Source organism: Filicampus tigris, chromosome 19 (genome assembly GCF_054856515.1).
Source record: "Filicampus tigris isolate MCC_2025a chromosome 19, RoL_Ftig_1.0, whole genome shotgun sequence".
NCBI classification, from domain to species: Eukaryota; Metazoa; Chordata; class Actinopteri; order Syngnathiformes; family Syngnathidae; genus Filicampus; species Filicampus tigris.
The window spans coordinates 3089807-3104980 of record NC_141235.1 but is presented as its reverse complement, the minus strand read 5'-3'; the positions used below and the strand labels follow the sequence as shown (position 1 = coordinate 3104980).

The 15174-nt window shown below is 45.6% G+C and overlaps 2 protein-coding genes across 4 annotated transcripts in view; one reads left to right on the top strand and one right to left on the bottom strand.

Annotated features, from left to right (window-relative positions):
• dcun1d3 (defective in cullin neddylation 1 domain containing 3) overlaps positions 1-15174 on the top strand; it is a 33373-nt gene that overhangs the window by 4913 nt on the left and 13286 nt on the right. The window lies entirely within an intron of this gene.
• On the bottom strand, positions 354-6525 carry kcnj12a (potassium inwardly rectifying channel subfamily J member 12a). Of its 2 annotated transcripts, none has more exons than XM_086017301.1 (2): positions 6118-6525; positions 354-2532 (listed from the first exon to the last, which is right to left on the bottom strand). In XM_086017301.1, exon 2 carries the CDS (start codon positions 2371-2373, stop codon positions 1069-1071), a length of 1305 nt encoding a protein of 434 aa, XP_085873427.1. In that variant the 5' UTR covers positions 2374-2532; positions 6118-6525; the 3' UTR covers positions 354-1068. The 2 variants fall into 2 exon arrangements, with proteins under 2 accessions (XP_085873427.1, XP_085873428.1); XM_086017302.1 differs by having other exon boundaries at positions 6130-6525.

Below are 15174 nucleotides of genomic sequence, written 5' to 3'. Positions count from 1 at the left end.
AAACAAAATCAGAGCTGTGCTTCAGTGTTTATTGCTTCTACCCAAGCTTTGGTGCAATACTTTTTCTGTGTTAGCATATTGATACAATGTGATGATGTCATATGAAAAGATCAACAATTATATTTAAACTAGTTTTGAATTCAATTAATCATTTAATATTTTCTCTATCCCCTGACGTTGTGGAAAAATATGCATAGATTAATTTTTCAGGAGCAAATAATGAAAAAATAGCTGTTTGTTGTCGTTTTAGCTGTTGCGAAACGTCCAGAATTAAATGGAAAAAAGTCTGATTTTATCTAAAAATACATTTTTATTTTGTTTAGCATATCAGGTTATGCTGAAAGTGAAATTAGAAGTGACACGTTAAGGTGCTTATTTTGTTGGGTTAACAGTTGAAATGCCCACATCCTCCACTGGTACCATTACATGTTGCATTTGAGTTCTGTCAAGTTTTTTTTTTGTTTTTTTTTGTATCCCTTAACAGTGCAAGTAATCAATGTTGCCTTCTCACTGGTCGGATCCCAACTTGGAATCGTGTTGTTCTCAGTGGCTTGTGATCAGGTGTTTTTTTTCTTTTTTTTTTCTTATGGCTCATTGCATCTCAGTGCAGCAGTGCACAAATGTCAAACGTGCCACTGAACTTACGTGTTGCAACTTAAGCAAACGATAAGAGCATCGCGCTCCAAAAAAGTTGACGGAGCGCATCCTACTTTTCGAACAGGTGCTTTTAGAAAGCGAGACAGCACACAAACTATACCATAACTAAGAAATGTATTTACACCCTAAATTCAATGATGTCAATTTGTTAGTATTCTTAACACACTCAAAGTGACCATGTGAAAAAAGATTCAAGTTTCCATGAAGGAAGAAGGTCTTTCTCCAGACTTTTCCTTGATTGTAGACATTCCTTACCACAAATTTCTAGGCTGCATACTTAGTTTGCCACATTCACTCCACTTCTGTCCCTTTTTCTCTCAATCTAGCACACCGGACAGTGTTCCCTATGGCACTTTGCATTGTTCTGCATTTGAAATCTCTAAAAAGAGAGCCCGGACCTATAAGAGGGCGTCATATTTCCGACTCTCTCCGATAAGACCTTTGATCCAGAGTCCTGGTGGCCTGTAAGCGTTCAAACTCGTGTCGGCTGTTGCGGTCCGGACTGAGGTTTGCCAGTGCCATGTTCCCGCCGCCTCCGTCCTCCTCCTCCTCCTCCTCGCGGTTGAGGAAAGCCAGCTCATTTTCGTAGCAGAACGAGTTGGAAGTGGGAACGAGGAATTTGTTCTCCAGCATGTCCTTGGCACTGCATCGGGGGGTGGACGGCACCTCGTAGGTTTTGTGGAAGTGAGCGTAATCCACCTTGTAAAGGTTCTTCTCCTCAAACAAGACAGGCTCGAACCGGTGTCCCCAGAGGATCTCGGCGGCTAAGTAGGAACTCCGCGCCTGAGTGGTCATGGCGGTCGCTTCCACCATTCCCTCCAAGATCACCACAATCTCAAAGTCAGACGTCTCGAGGTCCTGTTTGCCGATGCCGAAAAGGGGGCTCTCCTCATCGATCTCATGGAGAATCGTTATGGGCGAAACCAAAAAAATCCTGTCCAGGCCTTTGTCAAAGCCCACGTTGATGTCTATTTGGTCGAGGGGGATATACTCTCCTTCGTCGGTGATCCGAGGCTTGATGAGCTGAGCCCTGACGTGGGCTTCCACGATGTGGCTCTTGCGGAGGTTTCCCACCCGCCACATGAGACACAGTTTCCCGTCCCGCATCGCAATGACAGCGTTGTGGCTGAACAGCAGCGTCTGCGCTCGCTTCTTCGGCCTTGCCATCTTGGCCATGATGGCGCCGATCATGAAGCAGTCAATGATGCAGCCCACTATGGACTGGAACACCACCATGAAGACGGCTACCGGACACTCCTCGGTGACGCAACGGTAGCCGTAGCCTATCGTCGACTGCGTCTCGATGGAGAAGAGAAAGGCGGCCACAAATCCGTTGACCTGGAGGACGCACGGGGTGAAGTTGTCATCTCCGGCCGGATTATCCAGATCCCCGTGCAGCAAGGCGATGACCCAGAAGGCCAAGCCGAAGGCCAGCCAAGAAGTGACAAACACAAGAGTGAAGAGCACCAGCATCCATCGCCAGCGGATATCCACGCACGTGGTGAATATGTCAGCCATGTAGCGCTGCGACTTGTCGTCCATGTTGGCAAACTGCACGTTGCACTGGCCATTCTTTTTGACAAAGCGGCTGCGACACTTGCGGCGCGTGTGGATCTTGCCGTTGCCAAAACCGTTCATACCGTGCATGGTAGTGAGACGGAGGCCCTCTTCCTCAGATGACACAATGCTGTAGCGGTTGATCCTGCCCGCGCTCATGCTCCCGCCACCTCCAGCTGCGGGATGGGAGCAGAACGGCTGGCCATGGAGTCCAAGCGTGTGATCGAGACCCCTCGCAGCTCGATCACTTGGAAACTTGCATTTTTTGTAGGCCCTAGCCAGGAAACTCGCAGTGATCCTCGTGCTTGAATCCAGTCCCTAGAAGGAGAAGGACGATATTGTCAGTGTGGTGAAAATGCATCCATTCTGTCACTTTCTGTCAACCGAAAATGATAGGGCTCAGGTAACGACTAATCACGGCTCACCTGTTTCCTGAAGCTGAGCCGTCATTGGTTGTCACTTCCCTTTGAACCATTCATAGCAGAAATAATTCAAATACAAGCTCCTCTCAACCCTTAGAAACTGAGCCAACCGAAAGTGTTGGCGGCGGAAGCGAGCTCCGAGCTGCACCGAGTGCGATCGGAAGACGAATATGACAACCAGCGCTGATGTCTGGTTAGGCGTCACCAAATGTGACAGGCTGTCATTTCTTGAGCCAAAGTCAATGCCGCATCTATAAATTGTTCGTTTTCACGTTGTCTTTGTTGTATTTATGGAGTATCAGCCGCATGCCATGCAGATGTGACAAATCCGACAGAAAAGCCTCCGTCTGTTCTTTTGTGGCCCAAATTGTCTCTCGTCCTTTCAGCAGAATACTTTTGTCTGGGAGTCGGGGATGCTGTGCGTCTGTGCACACTTATGCTAACTCCCAGCGGGCCTCGATGTGTGCCACTTATTCCGTGGACACGCAGTACCAGATGCTGCATGCTGGGATGTCGGGAGTGGGACTCTGTTTGACCCCATTGTGTACAACTTGCCGTATTAATCATTTGTGGAGGGTGCATTACATTTATATCAGCCTCCCATGGTGCTTTGCTCCATGACCTGAATGGCATACTTGTTGTAATTATATACTTGGAGTTGAGTTATGAGAGTCATGCCTGGTAGAAACACATCCTTTACTATGTGTTGGAATGATAACAGACAACGTGGACATCATGCTGGATTTTGAGCCTCGGGTCAAAGGCTTCTAGCCATGAGGGACCGGACTGTGGGCCCCTCTGGGCATAGAGCGCTTTTATCGCCTGGCCACAGCCGCTTTGTGTCTGTCTGCCTGCCTGCCTGCCTGCGTGGTTTGGGCCCTGAAGACTTGACAGATCACTCATGTGCACTCCGAAATCCCACGTGCCCGGCCGCTTGGCCAAAGTTGCCCGAATCTGGAGCCGTATTACCTCATTCGCAGTGTCTCAGGAGGGGCGTACTTCTACTAGTGTCAGGTAGTGTCGCAAAAAAAATGAAGTTAAAATGAGGAAGCCTTGCCTCATGTGTCCCCCAAAAACACAGCTGGCAGGGTGACCATGACGACTGGAACTTCGCCTTAGACCTGAGCAGCAATCCTCCTCTGTGACCGTCTGTCATAGTCATGCGGTGTCGGGTATCCGGCGTGTTGGTCGAATGAAAGTAAGAACCCACCGGGAGTCCTTGGAATCATTAGATAAGTACTTCTCTCATCTCTACCGGTGTACGAACCCACCTGTGCCGCTGCAATGCTATAAGCTCCATGTATCAGATTGGACGTAGTGTTTGAGGTTCAACTCGTGACTTAGATTTGAGAGCCAAAGACATCACCACTGAATATTTACATTAGATCCGTCATATAAAATTCGTCTCACAAATGGATAGTCAGTCTGAACTTTGGGCCTGTTTCATTGAACGCAAAGCTGAAATACTTGCAAGAAGCTAGCGCTGTGCAATTAATCGAAATTCAATTGCAGTCACGATTATTACACACGATTACAAAATTGGTTTAATTAATCGTAAAAAAAAAACCGAATTATTAATATGCATTCATATCCAACGCGCTATGATTGTTGACGCAAAGAAATCATACTTGAATTTATACTTTTGCACCTTTTATTTGTTTTGTAATAACTAATTTGATCAATGTTGTTTAGTCCAAAAGGACATAGTGTTTCAAAGAAATTCATTTGTCCTTGTATTTTTAACGTTAAAACATTTTCTTGTGTTTCACCAAAAAATAAACGATTGTCTGAATAATCGTGATTTGAATTATTACCAAAACAATCGTGATTCATTTCATTTTCACAATCGAGCAGCGCTACAAGAAGCCATGACTTCTTCTAATGTACAGTACAAACATCAGTTGATTGTCTCTTCTGCCATCTAGTGGAAGAGCGTTTAATTGTCCTGCCTGTCACAATATGTCGCTAGTATAGATAGATGAACAAAAATACACTGTATTAGTAATTAATTAGGTGTCGGGTGTGTTTACGTGGTAGTAATCAAACTTTTTTTTCAGCTTTAGGCATCTGCGCAAATGAAGCCACGGCGATTAATTTAGGAGGGCTCGTCAAATGATTTGGGCTGCGCGTGTCTTTGGGTCTGCCAGGCCTGTTCTCAGGGGGGCCTTGAGGGGGGCGTTCGGGAGAGCGCTGATTAGGAGGACCAGAATGCATAATTGGATGCGCACAACAATGGTGGGGATTGGGAGGATAATGAAGTGGAGTGGGAGAGGCCACTCCACGTGAAGACGAGCGCGCGGGGAAACTGAGCTGAGCCACCACCACGGCCGCCCACCTCCCAAGGCCATTGTTGAGGGAAGAGCCCCGGGCTCAGGTGTCGTCGGATTTTCCACACCGCTTGAACATGCGCACATGCCGTCTGCATGTCCAAGCGTCATGTAAACGGCTCACTATTTTGCAAGCGTGTGAATCCTTATTTTGAGAGCGCGTCTGACTCCTCCCCTCAGCTGGGGTTTCATCACAGGTGGCCCTTTGAGAGAGGTGATGGTGAGAAGTGTTCATTTAGAACTGAGTCACCTCATGTCGTTGCGGCAGCTGCTAAATTCTATGTCGATGTGTTGTTGTTGTTGTTTTTTTTTTGGGGGGGGTGGGGGCAGGCTGCACTTGTAGCTGTTCTGCCATTTGGACCCCTGACTCTCCTTCAGTGATCATTCCCACTACAAGATCTTTATTCATTTATTTCAAAGCACGTCCATCAGATGAATCACACCCCCCCCCCCCCCCCCAAACGTGACAATTAAAATGACCCCTTTGCAAGCTCGAAACCCACTTCGGCCACTGAAAGTGAATGGTGCGAAGAAAAGAGAGATGAAAAGCGGGATGAGGTCATGAAGCTGTCATGCCGGGCTGCATTTCGCTATTCATTCGATTGGTCTGCTGTCTCTGTCGGCTTTGTTTATGCATCGAGGGAAGAATGCGCCCGTGCACAAACACACTCAGCTCTCAGGTGTTACACAAGTTGTTGCATTGAATCACTTGAAATAGTCCACTCAGGGAGATGAGTACCTAAAATGCTTCTGCTGGGAACCTGTGGATTTATTGTTCAGCTTATTTGTTCCTTGTAAACGCAATGATTTCGGCTTTGTTTCATACACGGTAGCTAAAAAGCTGTCGGGCTTCAAAGCGGTATTACAGTATGTTTTTTTTTTTTTCATAGTTTGCAATAATGAAATCGATTTTATTAAGTTGCACATTGTAACATGCGTGTCAAGAGGCCTCAAGCCAAGCCGGACGCTCAATAACGTTAGACAGTATGTGCCGTGAATCTAAACCGCTTTTGATGATAGCAACGAGACATTGAAATTGTCAAGATGAAGTGTACATGCAAACACGTTATTCGTGGATCAGGTGAAGTTGAGTTTATTGTTACTGTCACGTGTGCAGTTTGACAGGCTAGAGGTGAATTGTGTTTCTTCCCTACCTTTATTCGTACCTGTCTTCTGCCAGGCTGCACGCAGGACTCACAGACGCTCTCTTCTCTCGCAGCGTCCGTGTCAGCCGAACTGAGGCATCGTTGAACTGAGCTCGTCCGTCTTTTGTTTCAGACCAATTCCTGAATAAAACGCCCCGGCATCCTTAGCATCAGAACGCCCGGGCTCCCTTTACAGTTCTTCATCCTCGCTTGGTCGGAAAGCAGACAATCGGATCAGGGAAATCCACTCTGTCGATCTTGGGTGTGGAAAACGAAAACACTATCCAGACTATCAACGAAAAAACAACAACTGACTTTTGTGTCCGTCAAATCCTTCATTTGTCAACTTCTGTGAGCCAATCCCTCACAGTTCCCATGAAACTGCCCAAGAGTTCCTCACTGCTTATTAAGTGAACACCTCTCTCTATCAATCTTTGCAATCTGATCCCGTTGGTCCGCCGCGCTCTCTCTCTCTTTCTATCGCACTCTCCTTTCTCTCCCCCCTCCCTCGCTCCCTCTCCAAAGTGTCACTGAAGCTGCCATTTGCAGCCCACCTCGCTCCCCTTCTCGCCATTTGCCCCCCTCCCATCTTATTCCTCCCTTACTCCCATCCTACATCATGGCACTACCAGTTGACATCAACTTGATGCATCATTCGGAAAATGGAGGCTGACAATCCCTCCATTGTGTCGGCTCACACGTGAATCTGAAAGTAAATAGAAGCCACATTATGAAGATGCAAGCCTGTCCTTTTTTTTTTTTTTTTTTTTTTTTCCTTAAACAAAGACTTCCCACATCAAATTAAGTAGAGTACAGACTTTGCTAAGCCCATCTGCTCTGCTTCTACTCGCAGTTAAGTCCTGTTATCGCGCCTTACTGGAAAAGAGCTTATTCACCTTTTGGCTTTGGGTGTAGCACCTGTCACGTGCGGTATTGCGGTAACGGTATCGAGAGGCTATGGATACACGATGCCGTCTCGGTCTCACTCGTCATCTGTTGGATTTGACCACATTTTGTCACTTGCCGTCGACTGAAAATGACATCACAGTTGCTCAGGGCTCAGGTGAAAACCAATCGTGGTCGTGAATGGCCCTGAAGTGGCAAAATGGCCGCCCCCTGAGATGGCTCACATATATCCCAAATATTCCAAAGCACCCAGTGGCTGGAATTTACCTCACCGGGTCATCATGGGGCATTTTCCAAGACGCAACAACGAGGCGCTCTGAAGCTCCTAAAGTTACTGCTTTTTGTAACAATGTCTCTTCCTTGCCACATTTTGCTCCTGGATACGGTACAAAGAGTTACCTCAACTCCAGTAACAAACCCCAGAAATGGATTTCTACATTCCCTTGTGTATAGCACACTTAGCAAAGTGTGACATCCCGAGCGCCTCAGAGGGCAAGTCATCAGTCAAATAGTGAGCGAGAGCACAGCGAGAAAGAAAGGGAGAGTGTTGAATGAGTGTGAGGTTTCTAAATCCAGCTATGGTGGCTCAGCCTCAGCTTTATCACTAATGATTCATCAGTGTAGGAAACCTCATTCCCCAACCCCCCCCCCCCTTCCCTCACTTTGCAACGCTCTCTGCCACTGATTTCAGACTCGTGCGGGGCGATTTGCAAGAGCCTGTGTGTGATCATCACCCGGCCATTGTGCGTCGGGCCGAGGACATCAACTAATGGGAGCTCAAAGAGACCCTTGAAAGCTCCTCTCACTCTGTGTCGGCAACAGGTATTGTGCGGCTCTTTGCCGATTGTAGGCCTTGGCCGCTGTTGGCGAGTGTGAGCGCGGAGAACAGTAGATCACAAGGTCCCCACATCCCCACTCCGGACCTCGTTATGTAACTGCGCCATATTGGCAGGTGGCGGCACGCATATGCATGTCTGTGTCTCAATGAGAGGGTTTTGCCTCCTACGGAGATGGCTAAGTGGGAATCACTGTGGCTGCCATGGCGACAGGTATAACACATTTGGACTATTTTCAGACCAATCGGGAGAGAGGAGGGGCTGCCGGTCACAAGGCGCCGGTGGAACGAGAGCCATTCGAATCATGACTCCGACATTGTGATTGAGTTGAGCTCCGGAACAGACATTTGCCGCGATTGGCAGCTTTAGAGCGCCCCGTTGTCTTCGTTTGCACGCTGACAGCTCAAGCCTCCTTTGACAGGACAAGCCTCCTTTGTTGCTTGCTAGCCAAACACAAGTTATTTGGGGGATTTTGGTGCCATTGCTGTTTCTTTCTTTTTTTTTTGGTGTGTGACTTTATTTCTTGTCAGCAGGGATTAGGAATGCGATATCGTTGCGCTCACACTGGCGGAGAAAGTTGTGAAGCGGGCCTCTTGTTCTTGAGCCCAGCTGCTTGTTGATGAAATCTTCGACAAAAGCCAGGAAGTAGGCGAGATACATTTTGTTGGATGTTGAATGAAATTCAAATTCCCCCCCTTCAGGTACAGGAGAGCTCTCACTTCATACAAGGAAGGCTTTGTCCAACATTTCAAAAGATGGGCTGACAATGGAATTGTTTTTCCTGTCAGGACTGTTTTCTCACAAGTATGGTATTGGTGGTAAATTCATTTTTCAGTTCAACCCAAAAATGAACCAGATTTACTATACAGGTAGAAATTGTTAAACGTGTATAAAAACAACTTCTCGACAGTCCGATACCATTATCGGAGGCTGGACGTTTGTCATTGAACAGTTTCTGCTTGGCAATACTCGTCAAATGCAAAGTGATGGTAGATAAGATCATTCATAACACTTTGTGGCGGAAAATAATTGACGGGTTTTAAATGACGTGGTATGAAACGGCACTGCAAGAGTTTCATTACCTAATGTGCTAAGATGCTGCGACGTCGGGGGGGGGGGGGCGGCGCCACGGCTCACCATGTCGCTGTTGCACCTATCATTGATATGCCGCAGGTGTTAGCATGACTCGGCTCAGGCTACCCTGCTCTCCGCTAATAGCTAACCCTGACTCTGACTGTAGACAAATTCCAAAAGCAAAGCAACTGTCGTTGTACAAAAGAAATTGACCACTTCTCACTTGCCGAGCGCACTCACCTAAGAATCACGCTCCGAGCTTTGTTTTGAGCTTTCCGTAGCTAACGGTCAAAGATTGAAACGTGAAAGATCATGTACGTGTACTTTGTCTTGAAATGTCAGACCTTTCTTGTCCTAAAGCAGAAATGGGGTATGATGGCCGGTTTAAATCTCCTGCTTTTTATTTATACCTTATATCTACATTTATAGTTGTACATGTCCCCGCGTTTCTTGCAAATGAGCCTCTTGAAATGGCAGAATGGGCACAATTGGAGTGTCAGCAGGCGCATTGTGACTGCATCACTGACACCGTTTGTGTCGCCTCTGTTCTCTAATCCTGACCTTGAAGGCTCATTCGCATTGTGCTCGGACAGTTGCCGTGCGTTTCTAAATTAATCCTACAACAACAAGAACCGGATCGCATTCTGACGTCTGGAACCCGATCGCACTTAAGCCGTGAGCTTCCGTACTTCACAGCTCTTTACGACTCACACAAGATTTTCCTTACTACTGTAATCAATGGTATAAGAGTTGGGAAGAGTGCTTGTGTAGTTTCGCAGACTTGTTGGCGTGGGCGTTCGAACTCGGATGTGTGTGTTTGTGTGCACACGCGGCTATTTGTAGCAGGTCTTGACTCCCGGGGAGCCCATCTTCCATCTGTCCATTCCGCTGAGCGCAGCCCAGCAAAGTCCTAATTTTATCCCAAATTTTCCAGCAGCTGACCCTTTATTGTCCCCGACGGCATCTCTCATCATTAATGAAAAAAAAATATATATTTTAAAAAATTGGGGAAAAAGTTGTTTCTTCTCAGTTCCAACTGTAACACGCATTCATCTGTCAAGTCAGACCAGGAAACAACAGGTCCCCACTTCACAGACTCACATGACTTAAGTGTCAGGCAGCGCCGACAGCTGAACAAAACATTCAAACGTGTCGCTGGTATGTTGAGATGCTTAAAAAAGAAAATTAAAAAAATAATGAGACCATGGCCCTTTACAACATGAATTAACTAGTGGGGCATATGGTGGTTTTGTGCAAGCATATGGTCTCCTTCAGCTTGAGGCCTTTTTGGAGAAAGCGATAAGGACCCATTCATAAGATTGCTTTGAGTCCTGTTTGCAAGAGAACTCGAGTACAGAGGACATGCCAGCGCCATGTGCTGTTTTGAAAGGGGAAGTCAACCCAAACATACATAGAACATATTCTTGAAAAAAATATGTTCTATGCATGCCCACTAGTTGAAACAAGGCGTTCTGATAGATATTGCGTTTGTGGAATAAGAGTTAAAGCACCCGTTTTTAGCCATCTCCGGGGGCGGCCATTTTGTCAATTCTGTCGACTGAAAATGACATCACAACTGCAGGTAATGACCAATCGCGGCTAATCGGTTTTTTTTTTTTAAAAGCTGATTCTTGATTGGTCGGTACCTGAGGCCTGAGCAGTTGTGATGTCATTTTCAGAAAATGGCCGTCCCCCTGAGATGGCTAAAAGGGGCTGGATTTGGTTGCTGGATTTGGTTGCTTAACACATATTCCAATATTAATCAGAATGCCGTGTTTCAACCATGGAAACATATTCTTGAAAAAAATGCGTTGTTTCCTCTTGGGACGGATACGTCAGCCGCTTTTACACAGAGATCCAGCAAATACTTTGGAATGTTGGGTGGCAACATCATTGCGTCACTTTTATTTTCGACTTGACACGCATTCACCGCATCTCGTGCCACAGCAAGGTGTTTATTGGCCCTGCATTCTCTGCAGTTCCAAAAGCCAAACGCGTGTGCCATTGTTCCCCAGAGTCAGGCTGCATTTAGAGGAATAGCACTACTGACCGCTACTGTTTACATGGACCAGGCTCACCTGAACCATCAAATTCCTTGCTGAGTTACATGCGTGTGTGTGCGCGCGTTTATGCGTGTTCGGTAGTGACCCTGTCGGATTTCACTGTGTGAGTTGAAGCTTTTTTTGGTTGCCGTCCCTCTTTCACAGCTCTCACTGTGGGCGTGTGGACAGAGAAGTGAGAAATCAAATAGACTGTGTGAAACATTGAAAAGTCTGCCCCTCTTTTTAGTTGTGGGAACCACACAGGGATGATTGACACTCACTCGTAGCTTCCGATAAGATTAGCGTAACCGCGACTTGTTCAGGTCTTGTATGTATTAAATAAACGCCAGTATTGGAACACTCGCAGGGTGTTTATTTTGTTTTGTTTCTTAACCTTTCCAAGTGAGCAAAACGTTCTTGTGCTCAACGGAGGAGACCTGGGCGGTAAAACTTGAGTTCATCTAAAGCTGAAAGGGAGACGAGCGCTCTCGTTACAGCAAAGAGCCTCCTATCGAGCCCTCATGTCACCGTCGACTTGAGAAGAGGTGCAAACTGACAATCGGCGGTCTTCTCCGTTACAGCAAGCGTGCCAGCGGCTGTTATTAACGTGACAATACGCTCGGCAGTAAGTGGAGGACCTGAGAACACCCTCGGAGGTTTTGTCCTCAACTGTAACTCCATCCGCCCCTTTCATTGCACGCTGGAGAATTTGATGTCATTTTTTTGCCACATCACCCGTTTCTCCAACGTGTTCAAGTACCCATCCGTCCTGGAAAAAAAAAAAAAAAAAAGCATCCAGAGAGAGGTTTACTTGCATAAAATTAGAGATAGACCAATATGTTTTTTTCAGGGCCGATACGATAACGATTATTAGTAGTCAAGGCGGCCGATAACCGATATTTGGAGCCGATATTATTTTTTTGTAAAAAAAGACAATATCGGCATCAAAATCTAAAAAAAAGAAAAAAAAAGTCCTAACTTTGTTGAAATGTTTATTGAACAATTTTTCAGATTTGCATAATGTAGTTTTTTTTGGGGGGGGGGGGGGTTGTACTATTATTACTATAATTTTTTGACAATATACATCTTCAATACATCATCAAATTCCAAGAAAAAGTTCAGGGAGCACCCAGGGTCGTAGTCGACAGTAAATGAAGTTCTCCAAAATTTCAAAATGACAGAAATTTTTACTTTCACATATCTTTGTTTTGATTTCAACACAGTTTTAAATTGATTTATTATCGGCCATCAGATGTTTTAAAAAGACCGATGCAGATATTCGTCAAAACGCACAATATCGGCACCGATAATCGTCCCGGACGATAATCGCTCCATCCCTCCATAAAATATTTAGTATGTTTTTGTGACGTTCTTATTTGGCGGTGTGCCATGTAATTCCTCTGTAACCTAAATGCCTCGGCTCAATAAAAGTTTGTAAACACTGTACTTAAAGTCAGATCATGTTTGCAGTAGTGAACAAGCCATGAGGCAGCCAAATCGGTATTACTCTCTGATTGGTGATGTGCATGTACGCGAGGCTTTGCAAAGGGAGTGAAAAACAAAAATCAACAGTAATCAATCGTGTGATCAATAGGAGACGTCGAAACAGCTGCCCCCCCCCCCCCCCCCAAAGTCTCAGCTGTACTGTGCTGTAAACACATCATTAGGGGCTTTATTTATGCCTTAAGAGCCAAAGCAACAAAAAAGGCCAGAGATTGAAGAATATTTGGAAAAGTTGATTGTCATTTGGACAGAGATGGTGAAATCCAGGCCGGGAAATTATAATACCCTGCCACAGTTTGGCTTTAGCAACAGATGCGGAGCAGTTGAGTAGAAGCACTTACTTGTGGGAAACTGGAATATGAGTTAAGCGAGTGGATTAACACTTATTCCACAAACGCAATATTTATCAGAATGCCCTGTTTCAACTAGTGGGCTTGCATAGAACATATTCTTGAAAAAAAATGTTTTCGTTGACTTCCCCTTTAAGCAAAAAAAAAAAAGCAATTCATTGTTGAGCAATTCATTATGGTTCCTGGCAACCATCTAATCAGCGTGGTGATCAATAAATGATTTGCAAAGGAATGGGTCTGACACACACACACACACACACCTTGGTTGAACAGTTTGGAGCAGTCATGGCGGCTGAGTTCTTCGAGGATCTTTAGGATTCATTTCGGAGCGATGGAGCGTCACCCAGGTCACGCCCCTGCCGAGACAATCGACCAATTTCATTTAACTGTCAGACAAATGTCGTTTCTTCCCCGCTTGACTTTTTTCTTTTTTTTTTTCCAGTCCAAAACGGAGGCGTCACTTTGCGTTTGCTCAAGCGTCCTCCCTGAGGAATGACAAAGTGCTTTTATAGACCTCGCCGCTGCTGAGTGTGCGGCTGTCCAATGAGTTGACCACTGTGCTGTGAAGGAAGTGAGAGTCCCCGAGTACAGCGGGACTTCCTCTATTTTGCGGCGGTCAGTGTGGACTTTGTGGCGGTGAATTAAAGATGGCTCCCGTGGGTATACTATATATAAACGCTCAAGCTCCACCCTGAATAACGGTCTGACTTCGGGGCTGTATCCAAAGCAGACAGGATTCACGCTAACCTTGACTGCCCTGACTCGTTTGCCTCGGACAGCCTGTGAGTGATTCATCCGTATTCAAGGTGAAAGAAATCACTTGTGTTCATTTACTGGTTGATAATATAATGAAAACAACAGTACTTATCATAAATAGCTAAAAAAGGACTAAGATGTATTCTTGCTGTATGGTCAAGGATGCAAAACAGGAGAAATCCTCCCGTCCGTTTCCCACCATAAATCCTGCTGTCCATTTCTTTCCAATCAAGCTATCTAACTATGTAATCACATTACTTTGCTAATTAGCGGCAACTGGAGGCTATCTTTAGTATTGAGGTCAGCCTGGTATCCCCGTGACCTCTGTGTTGTTGACTACCTCTTAAATGTGACATGAGACTCTCAGACGCATAACTGACAACTAAAAACAATCCACGTGTTTGATTTTCTCAAGTGCTTTGACCTTTTGACAAAAATATTATTCATTGGAAAGATGATTATAGACACGGTGTCTATTTTAGTGACGGCCATTAAATGGGGGAAAAGTGGTATGCAGTTATTGATTCTTTACGGGAAGTGGATGTCACGCAGCACAACAAAGTAGGGCCGGGCTTTCAAATAAAATCCTCGATTTTTCTCACCTTCACATATAGAAATGACAGTGACATTATTCAATGACATTTATGTTTTGCTTTTTGCTTGTTTTAGATTTGTCCCACCAAACAAGCTTAGAAAGAGTTTCCCCCCCGCCCAGCATGAACTTGCATCAGCTTTCAGAGAAATCAAATATGTATCGTCGATAGTATTGGATATAATTAGGCAGTACGGGTGCACCTAATGTTGTGTCGGGTGAACGTGACCTTCATTGGGAGGGACAAACAGCAGACAGACGCCTATCAAGACTGATTTGATGTGACAGGAGCTATCAAGAGTGACTTGCTCACTCGGGCAGAAATCCAGATGAAAAAGTTGCTTCTAAGAAATAAACCAGTCATTCTCAACTTTAGTGTGCAAATTTGTCAGTAAATTTGGGACGCGAGTGTCATTGTTAAATGAGACATTGTACATTTAAACACCAACATTTTCAACCAAACCGTACCATTTTGCCTAATGAACGCCTGCTAGCTTAATGCTAACACACAGGCCTACTGTAGCTAACGGAATTAGCATGTTACAGTGGATATACTGCCACACACCAAGCTAGAAACTGTGACCCTGTATCGAGTTATGAGGCTCCACGTATAATATAATGTACTGTATTATTCATAGTTTTGATTTGATTATTTTTGACTGAAACACAAAAACATGGTGCTGCTGTCAAGGTAGAAGCAGATGGTCACAAAGAGAGTAATTCGAGTGAGGATATTTCGGGAGGATTTTGGCGAATGATTGACCGCCTTCCTGCTCACGTTGAGTGTTTCCTGATTTTGTCTGCTCTCCAAAATGATTCATCTGCCACTCAGCGGCCACAGTTGAGCTCCAGGTTACCTGCCGCATCGACACTGGCTTGCCGTGGGCCCGGATTTCACCTCGCTCTCGTTTCCTCCAGCGTCACTGTTTGCAAAATGACGCTCGGTGTCATTTAAAAGTGGATGACTCCACAGGTGAGCGAAGCAATTAAAGCCCCACAAGCTTCGC

Coding starts and splice junctions, on each gene's coding strand:
- kcnj12a (XM_086017301.1), bottom strand. CDS start 2,373: ATGAGCGCGGGCAGGATCAACCGCTACAGCATTGTGTCATCTGAGGAA.